Genomic DNA, 27,691 nt, shown 5'->3' with positions numbered 1-27,691 from the left:
ATCCATCATTCTAGGACTTAATACTTTTATGCAATATTTAACTATAGGATTTTTTTTTTTTTTTGCAGGGCAATGGGGATCAAGTGACTTGCCCAGGGTCACACAGCTAGTATGTGTCAAGTGTCTGAGGCCGCATTTGAACTCAGGTACTCCTGAATCCAGGGCTGGTGCTTTATCCACTGCACCACCTAGCTGCCCCCACTATTGGGTATTTTCAAGAATTTTCAAGCAGTTTTAATCACCTCCTATAGCCAGAGCTTCATTGAAAACAGCTTTGTCATTTTTTTCAATTAATTTACTTTCAATTAAATTATTCCAACTTTCTCTGCTTACCTCCTTTCTAGAGCTACTCTTTGTCCTCACTGAGATCTGCAATCCCTGTACACCTTCCTCCCTACTTAGCCAAACCATTACCCCTGCTCTGGCTATATTCTCCCCTTTTCCAATCTTGCCCCTTGGTTGAGTCAGTTAAAACTCTACACTCTACTTTCTCGTTTCCTTGTTCTTTTGCTGCTCAGGGAACCACGATCATTGGGTCCACTACAAATTTTTGTTATTTAATTTCAACTGGGCCCTTGCTGAAGCAAGATAATTCTACTATTTTCCCTGATAGATTTCCTGTTCTACACACCATGGCAGCTGTTCCAAAGCTTTTCTTCTCAAACTTCTTAGAAATCACCTCTTCCTCTCACCACCATATCAGCTGGGGAATCTTGCCTTGTCCTTCACCAGAAATATTGAGGCCCTCTTCTTCCCTTCTCATCCCACAGCCTTCTGACATCATCTCCTACTAGTGAGAAAATGCACGTCCCTCCTCCCCACTTTGCTATGGTTATGGAGCACTACAGATTTAGTTTATGTTTTGTTTTTGTTTTTGTTTTTGTTTTTGTTTTGTGGGGCAATGAGGGTTAAGTGACTTGCCCAGGGTCACACAGCTATTAAGAGTCAAGTGTCTGAGGTCGAATTTGAACTGAGGTCCTCCTGAAATCAGGGCTAGTGCTTTATCTACTGTGCCACCTAGCTGCCCCCAACACTAAAGATTTAGTAACACTCAGAAGATACATTGGTTAGAGTAGTTGAACTGTTTCTTTTTTTTTCTTTTTTTCTTTTAGAGACAGTTTGCTAGGTAGGGAAGGGGGAGTATACGAGTGGAAAAATAAAAGAAATCTACAAAAATTTGGGAATATGTGGAAAGATAAAGAAGCATATAGACCTGTTAAACAAAATTTGGAAATAAAAGCAACAGATAGGGAAGCAACCTTGAGGAGGTGATATAAAGGAAATTACACAGTAGGTCTCTATGAAATCTCCGTACCTTCCAATGAATCCCTCCCTCATGGGTCATGAGAGAATAGTTAAGGGCAGCATGGCCCAAGTAGTACCACTGCATTCAAGAATTAACATCTCCAATGTAAACTGTAAGGTGGAATCTAATACTACTTTACAGATACTTCTTGTTTGTTTGTTTGTTGTTGCTTTTTTCTGTGGGGCAATGAGAGTTAAGTGACTTGCCCAGGGTCACACAGCTAGTAAGTGCCAAGTGTCTGAGGCTGGATTTGAACTCAGGTTGTCCTGAATCCAGGGCCACTGCTTTATCTACTGTGCCACCTAGCTACCCCCTATAGATACTTAAAAATTTTTTTTGTGGGGCAATGGGGCTTAAGTGACTTGCCCAGGGTCACACAGCTAATAAGTGTCAAGTGTCCGAGGCCAAATTTGAACTCAGGTCCTCCTGAATCCAGGGATGGAGCTTTATCCACTGTGCCATCTAACTGCCCCCCCCCCCGCCTTACAGATACTTAAAAAAAGGCCTATTACGAAAGACTTTTTCAGAAACAATCTACTGACATCAATAAATTAATTTCTATATAGCAACTTTTTAAAAAAGCCAGTAAGGTACATGTGATTTACATTAAAACACATGCAAGACATCTGTGTTTTTTTTCTTATGAGTCAAGTTTTTTTTTTTCCCTCACATTCTGATAGACATAAGAACAAGTAAAATTACCTATTATATTAAACCTTCCCCACTAATTAAACAGGTAGGAATAAGAATGCTCTTACATGGATATAGCTTACTATGACCTAAAAACAATGTCTAAAATTAGGACAACTGTTTATGGTGGATGGATGAGAAACCATGTAAAAGTCGAGTTCCCAAAATAGTTTATGTTTCCACACACATACTGGTTTAGATCACTGCATATGGATACAATAAGCCAGTAGCAGGCACAGCAGTGTTTTGATATGAGAGTCAGGCTAGCTTTCTTCAAGCAATTTTTGGTTTCCCACCCTATGCTGGCAAAATTCAAGGATGCCACAAAAAGAGTATGTTTGCAGTTGCAGAAGTCAATAGAAAAGACTTCGCTCTCTGCTCCAACCGCTCTATTCTAATTGGAGAGCTGTATGCTGGGGTCCTGGGAGATACATTTGTTGTTTGTTTTTGCCTGTTGAATTTTCTTTCCTGCAATGTTTCCAGCTTGACACTTATGATTATGGGAAGATAAAATGCAAAAGTAATTAAATCCCTACAATCGGAGTGGACCAAATGATTGTTTTGAGGTTAAATATTGGAATCCCAAGGTTCAACTAGACTCAGTCTTGGTCTCCCAATGATATAAATCGATAATTGTTCATTCTATGGGCCACAGAGCCCATGCTGCACTAGGAAGCAAGAGAGCGATAAGGATGGAAGAAAACAGGTTCACAGCATTGTTATCAAGAATAGGCTTCCCCGATATGTATTTTGTCTCACCACTTGGCTGGCTGACAACTGAGCGGGTGCTTTCATCCCAACCTGAAGTGGAAAGGAAGGAAACATGGTTGAAGGTTCAGCTTACAATTTAGATACAGCAATACTGAAATGAGGGACAGGCAAACAACCTCTTAAAGACACAGGTCCAGACTCAACCATTTAGATCTCTTTGCCATGGAAAGGGGGTCATTTGGACTCTAGTGGAGAGGGCCTACATGTTGGTCAAGTTAGTCATAATTTCATCACCATCCCAGCTTTTACCATGGTGCCTAGCACATTGTAGGCACTTCACAAATGTGCACTGATTTATTGATTCTCCCATGGAGGTTTGGTAAAAATAAACATCCTTGATAAGATAATTTTGTTGTTCAGTCATTTCAGTCATGTCCCACTCTTTGTGACCCATTTAGCGTTTTCTTGGCAAAGGAACTGGAGTGGTTTGCCATTTTCTTCTCCAGCTCATTTCACAGATAAGATAATGTCATTTTATTAATCAACAGAAATGATCAAGTAAACCAAATGGGGAATAAAATAACAATCATGAACAAAGTCAAGAGGAATAAAATCATACTAAAAATTCAAACTACATTTTTGGAATGCAAAAGTTACGAGATCTTCTTTGCTCTCTGTTTTCTTCCTCTATCTTTTCTGTCCGTGTATGTTTGAAGGAGGATGGTGGGGAGGGAGAAAGGGAAGTCTGGACCTGTGATTTCAGTGATCTAGAAAACTCCTTCTAAATGACTCAGACTGGAAATTTATCTGCAAATTTTAATTGTATTGCCTGGGGCACTAGTGTGTCAGAAGGACTTGAACCCAGGCTGTCTTGGTTCCAAGACTGGCCCTTTATTCAATATGCTATGCTATTTCTCTGTATACATAAAAGATTTTACTGTGGTTCTTTCTTCTTTTTTTTTTTTTGTGAGGCAATTGGGGTTAAGTGACTTGCCCAGGGTCACACAGCTAGTAAGTGTTAAGGGTCTGAGGCCATATTTGAACTCAGGTCCTCCTGAAACCAGAGCCGGTGCTTTATCCACGGCGCCACCTAGCTGCCCCTTGTGGTTATTTCTAAAAGCAGGCGATGGGTATACTTTTCCATGTCTGCTTTCTTCACTTAGCATTACTTCATGTATGTCCCAAGTTGCTTTATATTTGCAATTTTGAATGGCGCAAAAGAAGAACACTGAGTCAGGAATTAGAGGACCTGAGTTCAAATCTTGCCTCTGACACTTACTACCTATGTGATCTTGGGTAGGTCACTTCCCCAGGTTGGGACACATCTGAGTTTCCTTCTAGTGCTAGAGTTATTCATTCAGTCATTCTCCAACTGTGGGGTGTGGAGATTAGTTTTTCACTTTTAGAAACAACACTGGTATTAATATTTTGGCAAAGAAAAGTCTCTTTACAACTGCATCCTTAGAACTCGGTCTTATAAATAGGATCATGGGCCAAAGGATACGATCAATTTTATAAACCTTAAATATGGATTGACTTTTCATCCTTCTGCATTTTCTCTCCTATTCCTTAGAGACCAATATAGTAAAACTGAAGTTTAAAAGGTAATTTAAGTTTACTTACCAGAGTATTGCATTGTTGCTCCTAAATATGAGTCAATAACGGATCCCAATAAACCAGCCATTCCTGCAAATGCAACGACGGGCCATTGGGGAGCAGAAGATTCCAAATCGTTCACAAAAATCAGCTGTGAGAAGAAGTAGGCCATGCCCACCAGAGACCCGCCAAGAAAACTGGAGAGAAAGCCGACTGCAGTTACCCCTCCGTTGGTGCCTAAAAAACATGAAAAAGTCCCCACTGAACTAAGAAATGTCATCTGTTATCCTGGAGACAACTGAAAGAGAAGAGTACTGTTCACAATTGTGGATATGATGGCAATGATAAATGGGGGAAAGACGATATTAAAACCATCAGGACATAGAAGCACTGGACTTGGAGTCAGGGAGACCTGAGTTTAAAAGGGGCCCTAGACACTAAACAGCTGTGTGATTCTTGGGCAAGTCACTTAACCTCCAGCTGCTTCAATGTCCTCATCTGTAAAATGGGTAAGTAACAGCACCTATCTCTCAGAACTGTTGTGAGAATCAAGTAAGATCAAATCTGCATAAATGCTAACTACTACTACTACTACTACTACTACTACTACTACTACTACTACTACTACTACTACTACTACTACTACTACTACTACTACTACTACTACTACTACTACTACTACTACTACTACTACTACTACTACTACTACTACTACTACTACGTAGACACCAGAGGTGAGCTTTGAATGAAAAGCATTTATGGGTGCTTACCCGAGTGCCACTCATCATGCTAAGAGCAAGGGATATGAAAGAAACAAGTGATCAAGGAGATGACCTGATGATAGGGGAAGACAAGTACAGAAAGGACAGCTGGAGCTGGAAATTTAGGGCTTCTAAGAGGCAGAGGTGAGGAGGGATTGTATTCTAGGCATTGGAACTGCCTGGGCTAAGCACAGAAAAAGAGGGTAAGAGTGTGAGAAACAGTAAGAAAGCCAGTTTATTTGTACCCAAGAAAACATGAAGGGGAGCAGTGTTCACAGGAACCACCAGATAAGGAATGATTGGAGGTGAGAAGAAGACTGACGGGGAATCCGCTGGAGAAGCTGCAGTCACAGGTTGGCTGGCCAGGGTAAACAGGGCCACCTCTGGAGATATCAAGGGGTCTGAGACGTAGAAAAGGGAAGAGGAAGCTCACTGGGAATGGTTTCTACTTTCTCCAATAAGGTAAGATGACAAGGTCTTTAGTTCACCCGGGGCTGGGTGCTGTTGTGGAAAACTGCCCTGCTTTTGGTCCTTAAACTCCATTTTGTTGCTTGGGGGCCATTTTCTCATTCTGATGTGCAATGTAGTTTTCATTTGCTACTGAAATTTACTAATTGCTTTGTTGAATCGCCTGTGTCTTGGCCTTCCTTGCCTGTGTAGTCTGATAAATTATCACCCCCTTAACTCGTTCCTAGGCATGGGTCCCTAACTGTCAAGTTGTCTTTAGTTAGAACATTGGGTGGTCCTTCCTTACCCATAATCTAGAAATAAGTCTTAATCACTGCTCAGATGCACAGGGCAAACACCCCATAATCCCCTGTCCCACCCAGATGGTTGGGGGAACACCCAATAAAAACCCTAGTGGAGCAAGGATAGCCTGTCTCTTGGCCGCATGGTTGTCTCCCACCCTCGGCAGAAGCATCAGAAATTCTCCCTCTCTCCCCTTTCTTATTTCCTCTAATAGATTTTGCCACTTATATTGCTGGGCTTTGCTCACAATTCTCTGCAAATGGTCAGCACTAATAAAGCTAATAAAGCTTCCTGTAATGACTCTTTTTTTTTGTTTGTTGTGTTTTGTTTTGTTTTGTTTTAGTGAGGCAATTGGGTTTAAGTGACTTGCCCAGGGTCACACAGCTAGTAAGTGTTAAGTGTCTGAGGCCGGATTTGAACTCAGGTCCTCCTGACTCCAGGGCCGGTGCTCTATCCATTGCGCCACCTAGCCGCCCCCTGTAATGACTCTTGAAGTTTTCCTTTCCTCTCAATCCAAATGAACTACCCATATGGGTAATAGGTAAAGCCTGGACCACCAGTACCTCTCTAGACCATGAGCTGCTGAACCAGCTAAGACTAGGTTTCCAGGCAGATGTATGTTCATGAGTAGGACCTCTTGCCTTCACTGAAGAGAGCAAGAGTATTCGGACCCTCAATGCTGAGGGTCTAAACCCCCTGTGCTTCAGTGTTAGGGAACAGGACCCTTGGGTCTGATGCCTCTGTGGCAGCAAAAGGGAGTTTGTTTCCTATTGTGGTCAAGGTGAGGATTACACCCCTAGTAATACATATAGGTGTCATGGGGGAAGCCTGAGCAGAGAAGATCTGGAACAGCCCCCCTGAGTTGGAAGTGAGACAGAAAATCATAAACTACATAAACCAAGACTAGGGTTGTTGGTTTGTTTGTTTTTCTGGTTTTTTTGCGGCGCAATGAGGGTTGTGTGCCCAGGGTCACATAGCTAGTGTCAAGTATCTGAGGAAGGATTTGAACTCAGGTCCTCTTGAATCCAGGGCTGGTGCTTTATCCACTGCACCACCTAGCTGCCCCAACCAAGACTAGTTTTAAAGAAAGGACTCTCTCCTATGGGATGAAAAGACAATGGATGGGCATTTAAATAAATAGAACATTTATCCTTCCTTCTTCTTTGGTTCCTGAGATCCTAGGGTGGATGGAATCAAGGATTCTGATGTTTCCCTCTGAATCCCTCAGAGAGGTATTTCAGGGTAGTGGATCAGGTGCTGGCCTTGGAGTCAGGAGCACCTGACTTCAAATCCTGCCCCAGATACTTCCTAGCTGTGTGATCTTGTACAAGTCCCAAACCTCCTTGTCTTCAGTTTGCTCATTTGTAAAATGAGAGGACTGGGTTCGGTGGCCTCTTCTTTTTTTTTTTTTAAAGGAACTGGGGGGGGGGGCAGGGTTAAGTGACTTGCCCAGGATCACACTGCTAGTAAGTATCTGAGGCTGGATTTGAACTTGCGTCCCCCTGACTCAAGGCCAGTACTCTATTCACTACACCATGCAGCTTTCCCCAACTCAGCGGCTTCTAAGGTCCCTTTTAGCTCTAAATCTATGACCCTATGACAAGTGGCTCTATCTTCTCTAGCTAGAATATGCCTACGAATATTTTATATTCATAACATACTAAGAAACCGTACCAATTTTGACTGACAAAATCCTCATGTTTAAAACCTAAGAAAGATTAAACAGACATTAAACTAAGAGATTTAAGAAACAAGGTCACCCCTCACCAATTGGAACTCTTTGCCAGGTTGTTATCAGCCTTGGTTGGGTAGTACTTGCGATAGAGCCAATTTCTGAAGCCCACGTATCTCCTGCCGAGGAGGCCAAGGAAGCCAGGAGGGACAAACACATCCAGGAAGCAGTGTACTGTCTGGAGAAATCAATGCAGATTTCACCCGGCCCATTTTCTATCATGTAGAGCAATGCCAGCTCTGTGGGTACAGCTCCATTGCAGAACACCTGAATCCAATTTCTCTGCCCTCCTGGGAGGAAAAAAAAAAAACCAAACAAACAAGAAAGACATGGTTTCAGGCTCAAAAGGAAATGCTAAAGAAGTCACTTGCAGTGGGGATGTGTATTTTTTTTAAACTGTGAAAGGCTATGGAAGATATGACAATGGAATCAGTATTCAGTAAAAGAAGGATTAATGATAAAATGTATTACGATATAAACTGTGCTGATAGCTGCTGTCAACAATTAAATGATTAAAGGAGAATAGGTTAAATGCTCCAAAATTCTATGAAGAACTACATTGAGGGCTGTTGTAAATGACTTTCAGATAAATTATACTATGTCAGAAGAACCAAACAAATTTATATTTTAGGAGAGAAATGAAAAGAACTAAGTTCTTTTTTTTTTTTTAGTGAGGCAATTGGGGTCAAGTGACCTGCCCAGAGTCACACAGCTAGTAAGTGTGAAGGGTCTGAGGCTGGATTTGAACCCAAGTACCCCTGAATCCAGGGCCAGTGCTCTATCCACTGCGCCATCCAGCTGCCCCCTAGCTGCCCCCTAAGTTCTTTTTATAGTGAAATATAATTTATAGTGAAACACAATTTAGTGAAATATAATAAACACAATTTAGGTGTTATCTATCAACAAATATGATAAAGTTCACCTTCTTTATATTCAGGATCTAAACGCTTCTTTTCTTCTTCTTTCCACTTGGTGAGTTTTGAGGAAGAAATGAAAAATGTCATCAAAGATGTAAAAAAGCTCAAATTTGCAATGGTCAAGATAAATCCAACTACTACTCCTGAAAGAGACACAATGAAGAAAAAAAAGGTAATTTAGAGAAAGAAAAATAAAACATGACCTTTTCCTACCATTCTGAATACACATTCCCAAAATTTATACTTGGTGATTTAGATATTCTTAAACAAAGAAGCTGTTTCAGGCCTATTTGCTACTTCTCTTTTCTTTTTGTATAACAAACATAACACTGGCTTCAACCAGCTCTTCCACAAATACTGTGGATGTGGTTACTATACCTTTAAGAGGCAATAAATTATTTTGCATTTATAGACATATTTTATTTTTTGTTATGTTATTATATTTATAAATTTCCTAATATTGAAGCAATTCTGCATTCCTGATGTAACTTCATCCTAATCCCAAGGGTATAATCTTCTTAACATATGGATTATAGCCTCTTTAACAATACTTTTGCATCAATATTCACTACAGATAGAGGTCTTTGGTTTCTTTTTCTGCTCTACCTGTTCTTCATTTAGAGATAAGAACCGTATTTGTCTCATAGAAGGCGTCTGTTAAGATCTCTTCTTTCTCTGTTTTTACAGTTTATATCACATTGGAATTAAGTTTTCTTTGAATGACGGCTATAATTTACTTGTAAAGACTCTTTAACAAGATGTTGCAATTTCAGTAATTCATGTGGAAATATCAAAACATACCCTTTCATTACTTTAGGACCCAGAGAAAGGAGTCTATCAGCCAAGTGTGGTAGACATGAAAGCCTTGCTTCACAAACAGTGCTATATAAAGGTAACATTAGCTTCTGCCCTGAAACTAAAATCAGTATGCTTTTTAAGGAACTCTCATATTCATTACTTTCATTTTCACAATAACCCTGTGAAGCTGGCAGGGCCCTTATTATCTCTAGTATGTTAAATGATTTGCCCAAGGACAGCTATATTTTATTAGTAGGGCCAGGACTAGAATTCATCTCCTAACTCATAGAATTAGAAGCAGCTAGGTGGCAGGACTTATAAGTAAGAGTGCTGGGCTTAGAATTAGGAAGGCCAGAATTTGAATCCTGCCTCAGACACTTACTGGTTCTGTGATTCTAGGCAAGTCACTCTACCTTTGTTGCCTTATCTATGAAATGGACCTACCTCACAGGGTTGATGTGTATCATGTGAGTGAGATTTTCCCCATCCCTTAGTTATAAGAGATTTACTATAGTTTTAAGTGCTTTAATTAAAATAATATTCAATATATTAACAAAAAATAATTGTGATTCATATAGATTGCATAAGGTTAGTAGGTCAAGTCCTTTTTCCATGTTTCTCAATTTTCCTATGACATAGTGTAGTAGATCTTGTGATATCCGCCCTAGGAAATGTCACAGGGTCTGTAGGTGGTCAGTAATACTGTTCACGCCGCTTTACACTGGCCTAACAATGATCCACCCTATTGATATCATAGTGCTGATCCCTTGTCCTAATGTTAGAAAATGTCCCCCAGGGTATATAAACCTATGTAGTTTGTACTTCTGGGTCTTTCAGGCCCAAAGCCTGTATGATCGGTTTTGTTGAGGGACTGGCCCTCTCTCAATAAACCTATTTGCTTCAGCCTGGAAACTATGTTATTTTCATTCTTCCGTCGGACTTAAAATTTTTTCGCGACAATTATAGATTTTTTTTTTTTGGTGAGGCAATTGGGGTTAAGTGACTTGTCCAGGGTCACACAGCTAGTAAGTGTCAAGTGTCTGAGGCCGGATTTGAACTCAGGTACTCCTGAATCCAGGGCCGGTGCTTTATCCACTGCATCACCTAGCTGCCCCAGGGTTGATGAGTAGATGAAATTAAATACATACTTTCTAAACTTTAAAGCACTACGTGAATGCTATCATAACAACAGTAATGATAGCTGATATTTATATAGCGCTTACTATATAGAAGCTACCCAGCTAAGCCCTTTACAAATATTATCTCATTTGGGAGGTAAGTGCTATTATTACCTCCACTTTACAAAAAACTGAGGCAAATGACTTGTCCAGGGCCATAAAACTAATATACATTTATATAGCACTTATGATATGCCAGACACTTGTGTTAAGTGATACTCATTTTGTACTCACAACAACCCTGGGAAGTAGGTGCTGTTATTACCCCCATTTTACAGATGAAAATACTAAGGCAAAGAGATTAAGTGGCTTTTCCAGGGTCATACAGCTAATATTAATAATATAATAATAGTTAACTCTTCTCCTTGAGTTAAAATCTGGTCTCCCTTTCTAGCTGTTTGACCCTGTGCAAGTCAATTCACCCTGTTTGCCTCAGTTCCTCATCAATAAAATGAGCTGGAGAGGGAAATGGCAAACTATTCCAGTATCTTTCCCAAGAAAATCTCAAATGGGGTCATGAAGAGTCAGGCACAACTGAAATGACTGAACCATTGCAACAAGACATTTATACAGCACTTTACAAGGTGTTAGGCACTGTGCTTAGACACTGTACAAATATTATCTTGTTTGGTCCTCACAACAGTGCTAGAAGGCAGGTGCTATTATTATCACCATTTTAGAGATGAGAAAACTGAGGCAAACAGAGGTTAAATGGTTTGTCCAATTGTCACACCGTTGCTAAGTGTTTGAGGTCAAATCTGAACTTGGGTCTTCCTAATTCCAGACTTGGTGGTGACACCTAGATGCCGATGATGATCCTAGTCTGTGCTTGATCCTATCACCAGCTGTCTAATCCCTGATAGATTTATACATTTTCTAACACTTTAAGCTATTTGGATAATAGGCAGAAGCTACAGAGTCAGATTTCTGTATGATATAAGGAGAATTTCCTGACAATTAATAGTTAAAGCTGTGTGACCCTGGGCAAGTCACTTAACCCTCATTGCCCCACAAACAAAAACAAAAACAATTAATAGTTAAAAAGAAAAACAGGCCATCTCAGAAGGAAGGGTATTATCCCTCACAGATGGTTTTGACTAAACTACCTTCTTTCTTTGCTTGTTAGGGCAATTTCCTTTTCCTATTGGTGCCTGGTAAATCCTGTTGAGGAGGCCCTCAAGGACCCCCACTCTTTCCATGCATGCGGCTGGCAACACCTTTCAAACAAACCTAACAATGTGACCACAAACATTACTGAAGAGCCTTCCGTCTGTGCTGTGAGCCAGGCCCTGCCTAGAACCCACTTTTCCCTCCTTTGCTCACTCTGGCCCCTAATCTGTTTTATCCCTTGGCTGCTGTAACACTTTGTTCAGTGAATAAACAGTCAATAAACATTTATTAACATCCTACTTTGTGCCAGCCACTGTGCTAAGTGCCTGGGATACAGAAAGAGGCAAAAGAGAATCCCTGCCCTCAGGGAGCCCAGTTTGGACTGGGGGGTGGGGGATGAAATGCAAACAACTACATATAGACAAGGTATGTGTGTGTGTGTACACACAGACAAAATATATATATATATATGATATATACACACATACACATATACAAGAGATATATATGTGTGTTTGTGTATGAGTGTGTATATATACACACATGTGTGACACATACATGTATAGAAGATAAATTGGAAATTATCAACAGAGGGATTCCCTAAAACCGCAGGTCTTTAAGTGGAACCTGATTGACCAATTATCGGGAATACTGAAAGAGGAATTCTTGCTTTCTATTGGCTTAGAGTGGTTAACCCTCTGATTCAGAGATTTTTAAATACATAATCTTGGAAAAGAGCAGGTGAATCCCCAGATACCACAGGCTGGTCCTTACCAGTGGTGTCATCAGGGCACTAGCCATTATGAATGGAGGACAGGGCTGGTTAGAGGCCTGGACCTGGAATCCATAAGACATCCTAGCTGTGCTCATGGGCATGTCTGACGAGCAGTTACACAGGGGCTGCAGATCTTCACTGATGGAGATAGTTTGTATGCACTAATGCAATAATCAATCTGAATAACCCGTCCCTTACCCCCACACGCCACCCTAAGCCCTTATTAACGGTCAACAAAACAACCAATTGGACAGACAAGGGGCAAAATTTATACTTAAGCCCTTAACTTAGCAGAACCTGACAAATTAAAAACAATGCTTCTCTTCTGTGGCTCCCCCGCATTTCCACCCCAGGCCATCCCCAAATTTCACCAATGCTGCTTCTGTTTTCCTTGCATATCCCCCAACATGTATACTGTTCTAGTTCTGAGTACTGTATTCTGTTTCACCTCTACAAGTACATATTTCCTTATGTGTTTCACATTTATTTCTTTTTCTTTTTTTTTTTGGTAAGGCAATTGGGGTTAAGTGACTTGCCCAGGGTCACACAGCCAGTAAGTGTCAAGTGTCTGAGGTCAGATTTGAACTCAGGTCCTCCTGAATCCAAGGCCGGTGCTTTATCCCACATTTATTTCTTTTCTTTTTTAGTGAGGCAATTGGGGTTAAGTGACTTGCCCAAGGTCACACAGCTAGTAAGTGTTAAGTGTCTAAGGCTGGATTTGAACTCAGGAACTCCTGACTCCAGGGCCGGTGCTCTATCCACTGCGCCAAAGCTGCTCCCTTCTCAATGACTCATCCTGAAACAAAACCCTCCCTTGTAACAAAGAAATACAGTTAAGTCAAGCAAATCAACATATACTGGCCAAGTCTGAAGATGTATGCCTTATCCTTCACCTATAGTCCACCACCTCTCTGGTAACAATCAATAAATTGTTAACTGACTGATTTATCCCAGAGGTATAGACAGCTGCTGATATTTCAGTGAAGCTAAACAAACAAACAAATATGTCTGTGTATATGTAAATAATGCATATAGAAATATTAAACATATAATATATAGCAAATATATACATTGGGAGGGATATGGAGAGTGAGGAAAAAAATGAGAATATAATTTGGGGAACATGAGGGCCTGGATCCCTCCTGCTCTGTAATTGTACTGTACTTTTCAGTTATGTCTGACTCTTTGTGACTCCATTTGGGGTTTTCTTAGCAAAGATGCAAAAGCGGTTTGCCATTTCCTTCTCTAGCTCATTTTACAAATGAGGAATTGAGGCAAACAGGGTTAAGTGACTTGCCTGGAATCTCATAGCTAGTAAGCTTCTGAGGGTGGATTTGAACTCAGGAAGATGAGTCTTCTTCACTCTAAGCCCACTGCTCTGTCCACTGCTCCACCTAGTTGTTCCCTGAAGCCCTCCCCACTACCTTTAAATAAGGTCTAAAGAAGTATTATGTCAAAAGAAAAAAGTATAGCTTCCTTTTCTCTCCAGCTGATATAAGGGGTGTGTATATGTGTGTGTATTCACATACACATAAAAATATGAACCAGTCCATGTTCGTTTTTCCTACAACTGCTTAAAATATATGACTAAGATAATGTTCTGAGTATTAATTAAAAAACAGTATTAATACTGTACTTTGATGTCAGATCCTAGGGCAGGAAGTAGACCCTTTGAGGACAGATTCCTTAAAGATATCAGAGAAGAACTGGACCCATAATTTCGTTTTGTTGTTGTTGTTTTGCAGGGCAATGAGGGTTAAGTGACTTGCCCAGGGTCACACAACTATTTAAGTGTCAAGTGTCTGAGGCAGGATTTGAACTCAGGTACTCCTGAATCCAGGGCCGGTGCTTTATCCACTACTCCACCTAGCTGCCCTGGACCCATAATTTCGTTGATATAAGAAGCTCCCTCTTGTTAATGCAGGGAAGTATTTTCTCTACGACTTAAAAGGTTAAGTAACTTGCCCAGGGCCACAGAGCCAGGATGTGTCTGAGCCAGTACTTGAACCAGCCCTTTTTAGCTCTGAGACCAGCTCTTTATTATCCCAAGGTTGACTTAAAGAGATAGGCTAATTAATTCCTTTGTGTATTAGTCATCTCCAGGAGTGCCCAGGCCCTTCAGTGTCACTTTCCTTATTAAGACTAACTTCTCTACTGTTTCTTTTCCTCCTATCCTGCCTCTAACCTTAAATATATCTTTCAGGAGAACAGCTGTCCTATTGTTAATACTAAAACCAAACCATCAGAACAGGCTTCTTAACCTATTTTGTGTGTGTCATGAACCTCTTTGACAGGCTGTGGAAACTAGGGACCCTTTCTTAGAAGAATTAAAAAAAAAATTCTTAATTGAAGGACATGCTAAATTTTAGTTGGAGGTTGGTAAAAAAAATACTATTCTTTTTCCCATTTCAGTTCTCAGATTCCTTGAAATCTATCCACAGGGCCCTGAGGAAGAACCCTTGTACCAGAAACATCAGCTCTGGGTAGTATAGTTATAGTTAAATCATAAGACACTAATTATAAAGTATCCATGACCCAAGACATAAGACCAACTCCATCAACTTTCTTGAGAAGCCCTTCCAGACACCACGTGCTCTTTAGCTATCTGAAAAGTGAAGAAGCAGCCTTTTGATGAGGGTGAAAGAGGAGAGCGTAAGAGCTAGCAAACATAAAAAATTTCATATTTAAAAAGAAATAAGATATTGGTAACTGGTCCCTTCACTTCCTGTCAAGTAGAGGGAGAAAAAAAATGGAAACAGTGTCAGATTTTATATTCTTGGGCTCAAATATCACTGCAGATGGTGACTACAGCCAGGAAATTAAAAAATGCTTGCTCCTTGGAAAGAAAGCTATGGCCAATCTGGACAGCATACCAGAGACGTCACCTTGTTGACAAAGGTCTGTTTCCAGTAGCAATGTATAGCTTTGAGAGTTGGACTATAATGAAAGCTGAGCATCACAAGATTGATCCTTTTGAATTTTGGTGCTAGAAGACTTTTGAGAGTTCCTTGGACAGCAAGGAAATCAAATCATTCAATCCTTAAAGAAAATAATTCAGGCTGTTCAACTGGATGGTCAAATACTAAAGCTGAAGCTTAAATACTTTGGCCACATGATGAGAACATGGTGCTCTTCGGAAAAGACCCTAAAGCTGGGAAAGACTAAAGATCAAAGAAGGGGACAGGAGAAGATGAGATGAATAGAGAGTGTCATGGAAGCAATGAACATGAACTTGGACAGACTTTGAGAGACAGTGAAGGGCCTTGGCATGCTGCAGTTCATGGTTTCATGAGGAGTCAGATATACCTGAACAACACCTATTTGAACTTTCATAGGGAACTCTAGCAGGATAAAGATTTTAGAGTTGATTTAGCCCTTACTGGAGCTGAGAACAGATACAGAAATTGGTTTTAAGAGCCAACTAGAAAGCTGCAGGCTGTTGCAAATATCTTGGCTCCTTCTGACACCAATGGATTTGGTGAGGAAGGTGTTCAGATTCTGTACTAATAATTAGTGAGAAAAGCCTTCATTGAGAAAGTGTTCCCCCTTTAGCACATTACTTAGTATCTCTTCAACAAACAGATTCAGTTGTTAGCAAAGAAGTGTATCCAGAGGGACTGAAGCCTTTAGGGTCTCAACTGATGCTTCACAGTCATCAACCATCAACTTGCATTTACCTGTGTCCTTCTTCCAGAGCTTCCCTTACAACACTCCTATGAATTCACATGACTTCACATTGTGAAACATGCAGGGGATGTGTGATTAGAGATTGTTTTTCTATCAGAGGCAAAAGTGTGGTAGTTTAATTCCTTAAGAATAATGAGGTCGGGGCAGCTAGGTGGCGCAGTGGATAGAGCACCAGCCCTGGAGTCAGGAGTACCTGAGTTCAAATCCGACCTCAGACACTTAACACTTACTAGCTGTGTGACCCTGGGCAAGTCACTTAACCCCAATTGCCTCACTAAAAAAAAAAAAAAGAAAGAAAGAAAGAAAGAAAAAAAAGAATAATGAGGTCATTAAAGCCCAATAGGAAAGAGCCACAGAGGGTAATATTGCCTCTCAAAGGAAGCAGCACAAAAGCCTCAGATCAACTTTGTCTTAATTACTTCTTCTTATATTATCTTTACGTTGTGAATTACAAATCCAGTTGGGTGGGAGGGTGACTCACTGGGTGAGCATGGGTCTACTACTTTAACAGATTATTCTCACTAGAGTCTGTGTGTATTGTTCAGTCATTCAGTCATGTTCAATTCTTTATGACCCAGTGGACCATAGCACGACAGGCCCTTCTATTCTCTCTCGAAGTCTGTCCAAGTTCATGTTCATTGTTTCCATGACACTATCTAATCCTCTTTTCCTTTTGCCTTCAATCTTTCCCAACATCAGCTTTTTTTCAGTAAGTTCAGTCTTCTCATTATGTGACCAAAGTATTTAAGTTACAGCTTCAGTACCTGGCTTTCCTGTGAATAGCCTGAATCAATTTCTTTAAGTATTGACCGATTTGATCTCCTTGCTGTCTAAGGGACTCTCAAAAGTTTTCTCCAGCACTAAAATTCAAAAGCATCAATTCTGCAATGCTCAGCTTTCATTATAGGCCAACTTTTACAGCCAGACATTGCTATTGCAAAAACCATAGCTTTGAATATACAGACTCTCGTCAACAAGGTGATGCCACTGGTTTTTAGTATGCTATCTAGATTGACCATAGCTTTCCTCCCAGGGAACAAGTATCTTTTAATGTCAGGGCTGCAGTCACCATCTGCATTGATGTCTGAGCTCAAGAATATAAAATCAGAAACTGTTTCCATTTTTTCTCCCTCTATTTGTCAGAAAGTGATGGGACCAGTTGCCAAGATCTTAGGTTTTTTTTTAATATGAAGCTTCAAGCCAGCTTTTACATTCTCCTCTTTCACTCTCATCAAGAGACTTCTGAATTCCACTTCTCTTTCTGCCATCATCTGCACATCTGAGACTGTCGATATTTCTCTCCGCAACCTTATTTCCAGATTTTGATTCATCCAGCCTGCCATTTCACATGATCTACTCTCTATATAAGTTAAATAAGGTGACAAGATACAGTCTTGTCATATTCCTTTTCCAATCTTAAACTGATCAGTTGTTCCATGTTTGGTTCTAACAGTTGCTTCTTGATCAGCATACAGCATCTGGTACTCCCATCTCTCTGAGGACTTTGCCACATTTTGTTGTGAGCCACACAGTCAAAAGCTTTAGTGTAGTCAGTGAAGCAGAAGTAGATGTTTTTCTGGAACTCTGTTGCTTTCTTCATAATCCAGTAAAATGTTGGCAATTTGGTCCCTAGTTCCTCTGCCTCTTTGAAAACCAGCCTACTCTTCTGAGAATACTTGGTTCACATATTGCCTGAAGCCTAGCTTGCAGACTCTTAAGCGTAATCCTGCTGGTGTATAAAATGAACACAACTGTTGAGTAATTTGAACGTTCTTTGGCATTGCCCTTCTTTAGGTTTGGGACATAAACTGATCTTTTCCAATTCAGTGGCCACTGCTCTGAGTTTTCCAAATTTGCTGGCATATAGAGAGTGCAACACTTTTAGGATTTTAAATAGGTCTAACTGTTGCTTCTTGATCAGCATACAGGTTTCTCAGGAGACAAGTAAGATGATCTGATACTTCCATCTCTTTGAGGACTTGCTGCATTTTGTTGTGATCCACACAAAGGCTTTAGCATAGTCAATGAAGCAGAAATAGATGATTTTCCTGAATTCCCTTGCTTTCTCCATAATCCAGAAAATGTTGGCTATTTGGTCTCTACTTTGCCCCTTCAAAAACCAGCCTGCTCTTCTGGTAATTCTATCCACTGCACCACTCAGCTGCTCCAAAATAATAATTACTAACAGTTATATAGCCTTTTAAGACCTACAAAGCATTTTACAAACATTACACCATCTACCTTCTCTAAAATCTTATGCTGTGGAGCTTCAGATCTTTGTAGTAGTATGGGCAAGTCATCTGACCTCTGCATGCCTCAGTTTTCTTATTTGTAAAATGAAGATAATAAAAGCATCTAACCTCCTGGGGTTGCAGTGAGGATCAAATGAGGTGTTAGCTATTATTAATATTATTGGTCTCACTCCCAGGCAGTATTAGTCTTATTTTAAAGTTGAAGAGACAGGGAAGTTTAGTTGTAGCTCATTTCTTTTTTTTTCTTTTTTTTTTTGTTTTTTTGTTTGTTTTGGTGAGGCAATTGAGGTTAACTGACTTGCCCAGGGTCACACAGCTAGTAAGTGTTAAGTGTCTGAGGCTGGATTTGAACTCAGATCCTTCTGAATTCAGAGCCAGTGAAGCTCATTTCTATCAGAGACAGGATTCAAACCCAGGCCTCTAATGAGTCCTATCCCAGGCCTCTTTGAACACACTGTGCTAAAATGGAGGAAATGTACTGGTAATGCTGGAAATTCAACCTCCTCTTTGCAAGCTGGGGTGGGGAAGAAATAGGACAGGATCTACCAGCTAGGCTATATCTTCAGATCTGCAGACACCTGAAATACTGTTGAATTTCAAATCCTTATAAACTCTATTGCCTGTTTTCCCTTCCACCCAACATGACCACAACCTCAAACTGAAAAGAAAATGAACTTTTCCTTGACATTCAGTAGAGACCAGGAATATCAATCAGAGATTCACCATAGAAATCTAGAGCCCCAAGGACCAAAAGAAGTGAACAAGGAAAGAAGGATGATGTATGTCACCAAAATGCCTCCCCAGCATACAAAGGGCTATTTAAACAAGGCCAAAGACCAACAACCAGAGCTCCATTAAGTCCAGGACTGAGTCCTTGGCAGAGAACCTCAGTGTAATGAAAAAGACTTCAGCATTTTTGAATGTTCAAATTACTTCACCAACTAAAAGGACCAGGCACATAGAGAGAGTATAAATTTTTGGTCAAAAGAAGAATCCATCAGCCCAAAACAAACAGCAAGGATGGAAGGATCAAATAGAACTTAGAGGCATAAACCAGGCATGGTGTCAGCCAGGCAGGAAATGGAGATCCACATGTGGGGAATATGCAGGAAGGCAAGATGAGTTAGAATGCAGAATGTGTGCATGGTAGTAACACATCAGAAGGCTTAAAAGGTAGGATGGAGTAAAAATGGACAGGAAAGGTTTTAATAACAATTCTATTTTGTTTGTTTGTTTGTTTGTTTGTGGGACAATGAGGGTTAAGTGACTTGCCCAGGGACACACAGCTAGTGTCAAGTGTCGGAGGCTGGATTTGAACTCAGGTCCTCCTGAATCCAAGGCCAGTGCTTTATCCACTGCGCCACCTAGCTGCCCCCTTTAATAACAATTCTGACACATCATCTAGAAACAAACACCATTAGTATTATTTCCTGGTTAATTAACTTGTACACTTCCCAACTGGAGTTGAGGCCAGATGAAAACACTTTGGACACACAGCGGGGGTGAAACTGAGTAAGATACTTAACCTTACAGTACCTTGAGACAATGCTCTTAAATTCCAGATTTGAGTTGGTAAAGGGATCTCCCACACTGGGAGCTCTCTACCCCCCAGTAAAATCATAGGTTAGTAAATTTTTAATGTAAATAAGAATTTACTCAAATATTATATAAAACTATTTTTTATTTCTTTTTTATTAGATGAAACTGTTTTTAAAAATTCTCTATCAGCTGGAACACATAGAAAGTTAACAGATTATAGCTACCATTATTCATTCCTCTCACAGCAGGAAAAAATACTTCAGTTTTTTTTAACTCAAAATTAACAACTTCAAATAACCAGGCATTGGCATTACGTCAAATAAAGTAATGTCATTGCTAAACTGAGAACTCGTATGTATGTCCCAGATCTCAGGAGACCTGGGTTTGAATTTATGGTCTGCAACTTAGTAGCTACATTACATGACTATGTCACCAAGTCACTTAACTTCCGAGGTTCTATTTCCTCATCTGTAAAATAGGACTATCAGTATTACTAAATAGAGCTGAGGGGAGCAACAAGGTTTTTAAAGTGTTGTGATGTATCAGCCAACAAGCATGCTATAAAAACACCTACTATGTGCTGGGTCCTCTGCTAAGCCCTCGGAACACAAAAGCAAGCTCTTGAGGAGCTTAAATTCTATTGGGGAAGACATGAGGATGCCTAGTGCAAAGATACAGAGATGGGAGACAGAACATCATGTGTAGAGCAACAAGTAGGACACTATGGCTGGAATGCAGAATGTGTGGAGAGGAATTGTGGGTAAGGAACTTGGAAAGGTAGGAAAGGGTCAGGTTAAAAAAATGCTCTAAATGGCAAACAGAAGAGTTCATCTTTGGAGCTCACTAAGTAGAGGGTGTGATAGGGTTAGTACTTTTTGCAAGTGGGTGGAGGATAAACTAGTGTAATAAAACAGTTTGGACAGGAAAGAGTTGATCAGAACCAGAATGAGGGCAGTGTCTGTGTGAGCAAGAGAAGGGAATGTTATAGAGAAATAAATGGTAGTTGATTCAGTATTTGGGGTGAATGAGAATAGAAGAGTCAGGGATGACACCAAAGTTGTGAACCTGCTGGGCTAGAAGGATGGTAACCCCCTCAATAGGAATAGGAAAGTTTGGAAGGGTGGATTTGAGGAAAAAGGTAACATGTTCTATTGTGGACATGGTGAATTTGAGGCGCCTATGAACACCCAGTTTGAAATGTCCACAGGGTAGTTTGTGAGGAAGAAACTCTAAGATGCTATGTTTTGGGTTTTTTGGGGGGCAGGGCAATGAGGGTTAAGTGACTTGCCCAGGGTCACACAGCTAGTAAGTGTCAAGTATCTGAGGTTGGATTTGAATTTAAGCCCTCCTGAATCCAGGGCTGGTGCTTTATCCACTGCGCCACCTAGCTGCCCTGGATGCTATGTTTTTTAAATAAATTTTTCTTGCATATGTAGCAAGGATCACCCTGAATCACTCACTTTAGATTAGGTTACATCTCTCCCTACCTTCAACTAGCTCAATTCCCTTATTTCTCATTCCAGGTTCTAAAGTAATGAAAGAGAATGCTTTAATATTTCTACTGACTACAAAAATGGCAACATCTTGCTCATTAATCATTTCTCTCTGAGCCATTTTACTGGAGAAACCTCTTTTCTCCATAAGCATTTATCATTCTCTATATGTATCAGATCTCTAATCACAAAGTTTAAATGATCAAAGTTATTGGACATATTGTAAAGCATAATAAATAATAAAAGACATAAACAATTGTTTACAACATATCTGGGAGAAAGATCACAGTCAAAGTCCCCTTTAACTATCACTACAACTGCTTACTGCTCAATGATGGAAACACAGCCCTAACATTTGGTTCTCTTTCAACATCAATTAAAGCCTTCTCAAAAATTATCTTCAGATCTCCTTGAAAGACAGGAATTAAATCCAGTTCTCTCAAGAAATAAATTCTGTTACTTTCTTTTTGTTCTCTTTTCAGCCATCAAACACTCTCTCCAAATCTCTCAGTCTCCTCCCAGACTCCTCCCAGAATAAGTTAACCTGTCATCCAAGATTTCATTGTCTCTTAAAGATATAATACCTACGTAAAGACTTAAAGCCAGTATTACACATTCTTTAAAAAAAAATCCTTGTTAGAAAAAGTGTCATTCCTTTTCAATATCAGTACGGAACTATTAGACATGAAGGCAGATGAGATTAAATGTTCATGGTATAAGCTAGGGGTTGATTGTCAATAATGTGGTGAATTGTTATTAGTCCTTCACTCTTGAAAAGGACCAGGACATCTGGAGGTGATGTCATGACTTACTGTGAAGTGGATTTAAGTGAGGGAGGGCTATGCAAGTCACCAGCCTCACTCTCTCCTCCAGAGCCATCTGGGTCCAGTGAGAAGATATAATCAGTACTGGAGATAGCCCTGGATGTTTTGAGGCAAAGAGGGTTAAGTGACTTGCCAGGGTCACACAGGTAGTAAGTATCAAGTGTCTGAGGTCACATTTGAACTCAGGTCCTCATGACTCCAGGGACAGTGTTCTATTCACTGCACCACCTAGCGTCCCAGTGGTGCTTTACCTGAATAGTATTAAAATGAAGTCTCTTAGGAACAAGGAAGTGGTCTAGAGGTAGTCTATTACATTTTGTACATATTTTGAATATACCTATTTTTGTCCTGCCTGATAGAGTGTAAGCTCCCTGAAGGCAAGGGCTGTTTCATTTTCACTTTAGGATAGAACCCAGCACCTAGGAGGTGCTTACTGATTTTAACTGATATCTCGATGCTGAGAGTACTCAAGATGTTTCTGAATAGCCAGGGAAGTAAGTGACCACAGCCCAGGGTGGCTATTTGGTTAAGATTCAAGGAAATCTGCCCAGATCACTCAGAATCCTGATCGTCAGATGTCCTCCTTAGTTCTTCAAAGTTTTACCCACGTCACTCCTGATGGCTATTCCCAAGTTTCATACTTTCAGTCTGTTCCTGGACCTCCAAACTGGGAATACTGCTCCCAAGGCTATGAGCAAAAGGGCAATTAACCCAAATAAAAGACAAAAATGGTCAGAGTCCTTTAGTCTCCTTGTTATCTACTGAAAAGCCAAATTTGATACAGTTCTTGAATAGTAAATTAAGTCCCATGACCCATTTTTATTGTGAGAAAATAGCCATGTTAATAAACCACACATGAGTTTATCAATTAATGATTATGGGTAATAGTCTCGGAGTCAGAGTTAGGAAGACAAGAGGTCCAAACCCTACTTCTGACACTTATTATCTCTAGGACCCTGGGCAAGTCACTTAGCCTCTATGTGACTCAAGCAACTCCTTAGGTTTCTATATGCTAAGTATTAGATCGGTTGGGTCTACTTTGTTGGAAAGAGTTCCCCTTCCTTAGAAAATCACAGATCCTTATATCTTCATGGAAGGTTATTTTCTGCTCTGGGCATTTTCCTATGGCGTTATTTCGGAAGGTTATTTTCAAAAATCATCATTTCACATCATTAAAAAGTGAGGGCTAGAATAATATAAGATCTAATGTCATTTCTGTATTGTACATTTGCTGTAACACCATACTTTGGGAAGATACTCACTGGAGATACTAATTTAGTTCAGAAAGAAGGATGGATTTAATATCGTATAACAGACACGAAAAGGCCAAACACTCACTCCACAGCTCAGTGAAATACTACAAGAAAATAAATACCTCCCAAGGCACCACTGTGGTCCAGACTCTTCTTTTTTAAGCCATTAAATGCAATCAAAACGGGAACTATCACAGAAAACAGCCATCGCCACGGAGAAATAGGGTGCAAGGAACCTGAAAGAATTCAAATGAATAGATCTGGTTAAGCACGGTCAAAGTGGCAAGACTCTATAATGACCACCATCACACCCATTAAAAGATAGATATGGTTAGTGGTTAAAGAAACTGACACCAAGCTGACATGTGCATTTGGAGATGGACCCTGTCCAAGTTTGTATTAAATAGCCTAAGCAGCTAGGCAGCTAGGCAGCTCAGTGGAATAGATTGATGGGCCTGGAGTCAGGAATACCTGAGTTCACATCTGGCCTCTGACAATTACAAGCAGGGTGACCCTGAGCAAGTCACTTAACCCTGTTTGCCTCAGCTTCTTCCATGGTAAAATGGGGATAATAATAGCAACTACTTCCTAAGGTTGCTGTGAGGATCGTTATAAATGCTTGTTCTCCCCTTTCCCCCAACCCCAACTTTTGTGGCTGGTTTTGAAGAAAAGGTTCTTCAGACCTGGAGAAGGGCCACCTGGCTACATAAATGTCAATTCCCAACTTGACCACCAACAAGTTACGATGGAATAATGCAGCAGTTCCCTTTTTGTGTAAGGACTCCTTTCATATGTCAAATAATTTCATGGATCCCCCAATACAACAACAATTATGAGGTTACAGTTATTATGTTATTATTATTCAGCCTAGCACTTAACACAGTGCTTAGTACACAGCAGGCACTTAATAAATGCCCATTGACTACAGTGTCCATTGACTGACAAATTATTTTTAAAAGCTTATATAAATTCAGTAATGCTTTACAATTAAAATTTAATTAATCAGATATTAAAAAACAGTAATAGTTATATATGCAAGGCATTATGTACTCAGTCTATAGGAGGTATATTTGCTTATGAAGGATTTGAGAACCTCTTGCAATAATTCTGCACCACCCCAACCCCTGAGGATCTTCAACCCACAGGGTGGGAACCATTGCTGTGTAATCTGGGGCAAGTCACCTAAACCTTTCAGCCACCTAGCCACCACCCTAAGAGTGTATGTTACAGAGATGTTGATCAGCATTGGTAATGGAAGTTTTCTCAAATGTAAATTCCCTGTACTCATGAAACCAAATGTCCTGTTCCTGTCCTTATATCTCAGAAGATCAAAGACTTCCTCCTAGAATGTCAAAAATAGTTCCTCACTATGTAAAATTACCTTCAGGCATAAAAAAAACTAAGACTGTCCTCTTGAAAATGACCCCCCCCCCAAAAAAAAAACAACCCCTCAAACCAAATTAAAAGATCCAAGTTTTCTTTCTGAAATTCTTCAACAGTAAAAGTGAAAAATCGGATGAAGACTTAAAGTAGCATAAATTATTAAAAAATAAAGCCCTAAGTCAAAGTCACAAAAGTATTTTGTAGTTCACTGGTCTTAAAATCTCAACAGATTTTCAAGAGCTATATTAAATGAAAAAATCTTATGTACCTAACCCCTGTGAAGTTAATCCATTTATTTTTTGATTTCCAGCCCTGAGGCCTAGGAGCCTAGCTTTGTAACCAAGTGACTGTAACTAGTTCACTTATGCTTCCTATTGCTTCCAGGAGCAAACAAAACACTCAGTTTGGCATTCAGTGACCTTCATTATGGAGCCCCCTAGTTTTTACACTTTATTGCCCAAATGGTACTTTTAGATCCCGTGACACCAGCCTCCTGGCTGTTCCAGGAACAAGACACTTCCTATATTTCAGCTTTGGACATTTTCTTGGCCGGTCCACAATTCCTCAAATGTTCTCCCTCCTCTGCTTGGAGTAGTGAACTCTCCTGCTTCCTTTAAGCCCCAGGAAACCTTCCTCAACCCCTCTTATTTCCAGTGAGTTCCTTCACTTAATTATTTCCTATTTATCTGTAAATAGCTTAATTTGTATATGTTTGTTTGCATGCTGTCTTCCTATTAGACTGTACACTCCTTGAGGACAGGGACTCTTTTTGAATCCCCAGCACTTTGCCTAGAGTCTAGTACATAGTAGGTGCTTGATAATTGTTTACTGATTGCAAATCAATACTACTAACAATTTGGAACTATGTCCAAAGGGCTAGAAAATTGTGCATACCCTTTGATTCAACAATATCACTTAGAGGGCTGTATCCCTGAACAATCAAAGAAAAAGGAAAAAAACAAAAATATTTATAGACTCTTTTTTGTGGTGGCAAAGAATTAGAGATTGAGAGGATGTCTGCCAATTAGAGAATGGTTGAACAAGTTGTGATAAGTGATTGCAATGGAATCAAGCAGAATAGTTTCAGAAAAACTTGGAAATATTTGTATGAACTGATGAAATGTGAAGTGAGAAGAACCAAGAGAACGCTGTACTGCTACCAACAGCAATACCGTATGATGATCTAAGGTGAATGACTTCCGTCTCAGCAATACAAGGATCCAAGACAATTCTGAAGTACTAATAATGAAAACGCTATCTACCTCTAGAGAAAGAACCGATGGAGTCAGAATGCACATCAAAGCATGATTTTCCCCCTTTCTTTAATTTTCTTGCTTTTTTTCCCCCCTTGCAACCTGGCTAATATGGAAACGTTATCCATTATTTCACATGTATAACTGATAGCATATTTCTTGCTTCTCAACTGATGGGAGGGAGGGGGAGAAGTCAGAACTCACAATCATGGGCCTGGTTCAAGGGGAAAAAATTATCAAAACATTCCAACTTATTAATGGTCATGTTGGGAAATCTGTCGATGTTTAGACAGGCATTTGTGGAACTAGAATGGCCTTCTCCAAGCTTGAAGAAACTTTTAAGGCAGGGGGCTCTTAAAGCTGGATAGATTTCAGAGGGCTGAGAAACTTGAACTAGGGGGAAAAATCTTTTTCGTATTTATTTTTATTAGCTTCTAACTCAAATTTAGCATTTCCTTTGATCACGAGTAAGTAGGGACAATAAGATATTATTCTGAGAAGGGATCCAGAGGCTTCACAGGCCTGCTAAAAGAACATCTCCTTCCCACCCATCCCCGTACCCTTGATTTTGGGTTGTCTGAAATCACCCATGTCCACAATGTTAAGAAATGCAGTAAATATGCCTTTATTTTTCATGTCAGTTGCCTCGATCAACTATACTGATACCGTAATTACGAAGTAAGAGCAAACAACCTGTCAAAAGGCATGCACCTGAAAAGATGGAGGGGTAGCAAAGGGGCCATTTTAATATAATTTAGACGCTAAAGACGAACAAACCAACCCTTATACTTACCATAATAGGTGCTTGCAGTCATGGACATAATCCAGAAAGATAAAGAAATGAAAAGAATCAGGCTCAGGATAATTATATTAGTCATCATTTTTAGATATCTTTTGCATATATTGGCCTCAAGATCTTTCATGGGATATAGGAAATCGATCACCTGGGGAGAAAAAGAAATATATCGCCTTTTTTGGAAAAGCCAAGTAAAACATTGCTTTGAAGGCAAACAAAATCCACGCCCCCAAACCGAAAAGCCCCCAAATTAACAATACTACTACGGAAGGGGAAAAACGAAGGCTGCTTGCAACCCGCAGGGGTTGCTGTTAAAAATCTTTTCTCAGAGTGGAAACGCAGCTGTGGGTGCAGGAGGAAAACGCGGCCATTGGGGCAGAGACGCCGAGAGCTCTAACCTGCCCACTCTTGTCACCTGCGCCAGGCAAGGAGGTGAAGGGTCCCCCCACCCCTCCCCAAGGAAGGGGGGCAGGGGCGCCTCTTCCAGCCAACCTGACTGAGCTGCGGAAGGAGGCACAGGGGGTGGCCCTCTCTTGCAGCAACCTCGGAGGAGGCAGAAGCGGTTGCCCGGGCTTCTTCCCACGCCCCCCAAGCTGAGGGAGGGACAGGTGGGAGGGGAAGCCCAGAGTCCCGGGGCGCGCGCCCCGCGCCCCGCGCCCCGCGCAAGGCACTCAGAACCCGCGCGCCGCAGGGCGGCTGGAGGAGTGGGCCGGGGCCTCCAGCTGCCCCCCACCCCCACCCCCGCACCCTCCCTCCACCCCACGGCGGCCGCCGCTCTGACTTACTGGAAGGGCCCTTGCTGCATGGGGAAGAAGGAGCGCAGGCTCCCGAAGCCAGCCCAAGCTCCGGCTCCGCCCGCTCCTCCGCCCGGCCTTCCCCGCGCATGC

The 27,691-nt window shown here is 40.7% G+C and overlaps 1 protein-coding gene across 3 annotated transcripts; it reads right to left on the bottom strand.

Annotated features, from left to right (window-relative positions):
- Positions 1-1,687: 1,687 nt before the first annotated feature.
- Positions 1,688-27,691, bottom strand: TMEM19 (transmembrane protein 19). Of its 3 annotated transcripts, none has more exons than XM_043965130.1 (7): positions 27,590-27,691; positions 26,802-26,952; positions 23,495-23,608; positions 8,469-8,606; positions 7,582-7,836; positions 4,331-4,540; positions 1,688-2,797 (listed from the first exon to the last, which is right to left on the bottom strand). In XM_043965130.1, the coding sequence occupies exons 2-7, from the start codon at positions 26,929-26,931 to the stop codon at positions 2,634-2,636; spliced, it is 1,011 nt and encodes a 336-aa protein (XP_043821065.1). In that variant the 5' UTR covers positions 26,932-26,952; positions 27,590-27,691; the 3' UTR covers positions 1,688-2,633. The 3 variants fall into 3 exon arrangements, with proteins under 3 accessions (XP_043821065.1, XP_043821068.1, XP_043821067.1); XM_043965133.1 differs by lacking the exon at positions 27,590-27,691 and adding an exon at positions 27,297-27,445; XM_043965132.1 differs by lacking the exon at positions 27,590-27,691 and adding an exon at positions 27,203-27,352.

This window comes from Dromiciops gliroides, chromosome 5 (genome assembly GCF_019393635.1).
Source record: "Dromiciops gliroides isolate mDroGli1 chromosome 5, mDroGli1.pri, whole genome shotgun sequence".
Taxonomy (NCBI): Eukaryota; Metazoa; Chordata; class Mammalia; order Microbiotheria; family Microbiotheriidae; genus Dromiciops; species Dromiciops gliroides.
The sequence above is the reverse complement of the archived record's forward strand: the minus strand, read 5'-3'. Positions and strand labels throughout refer to the sequence as shown.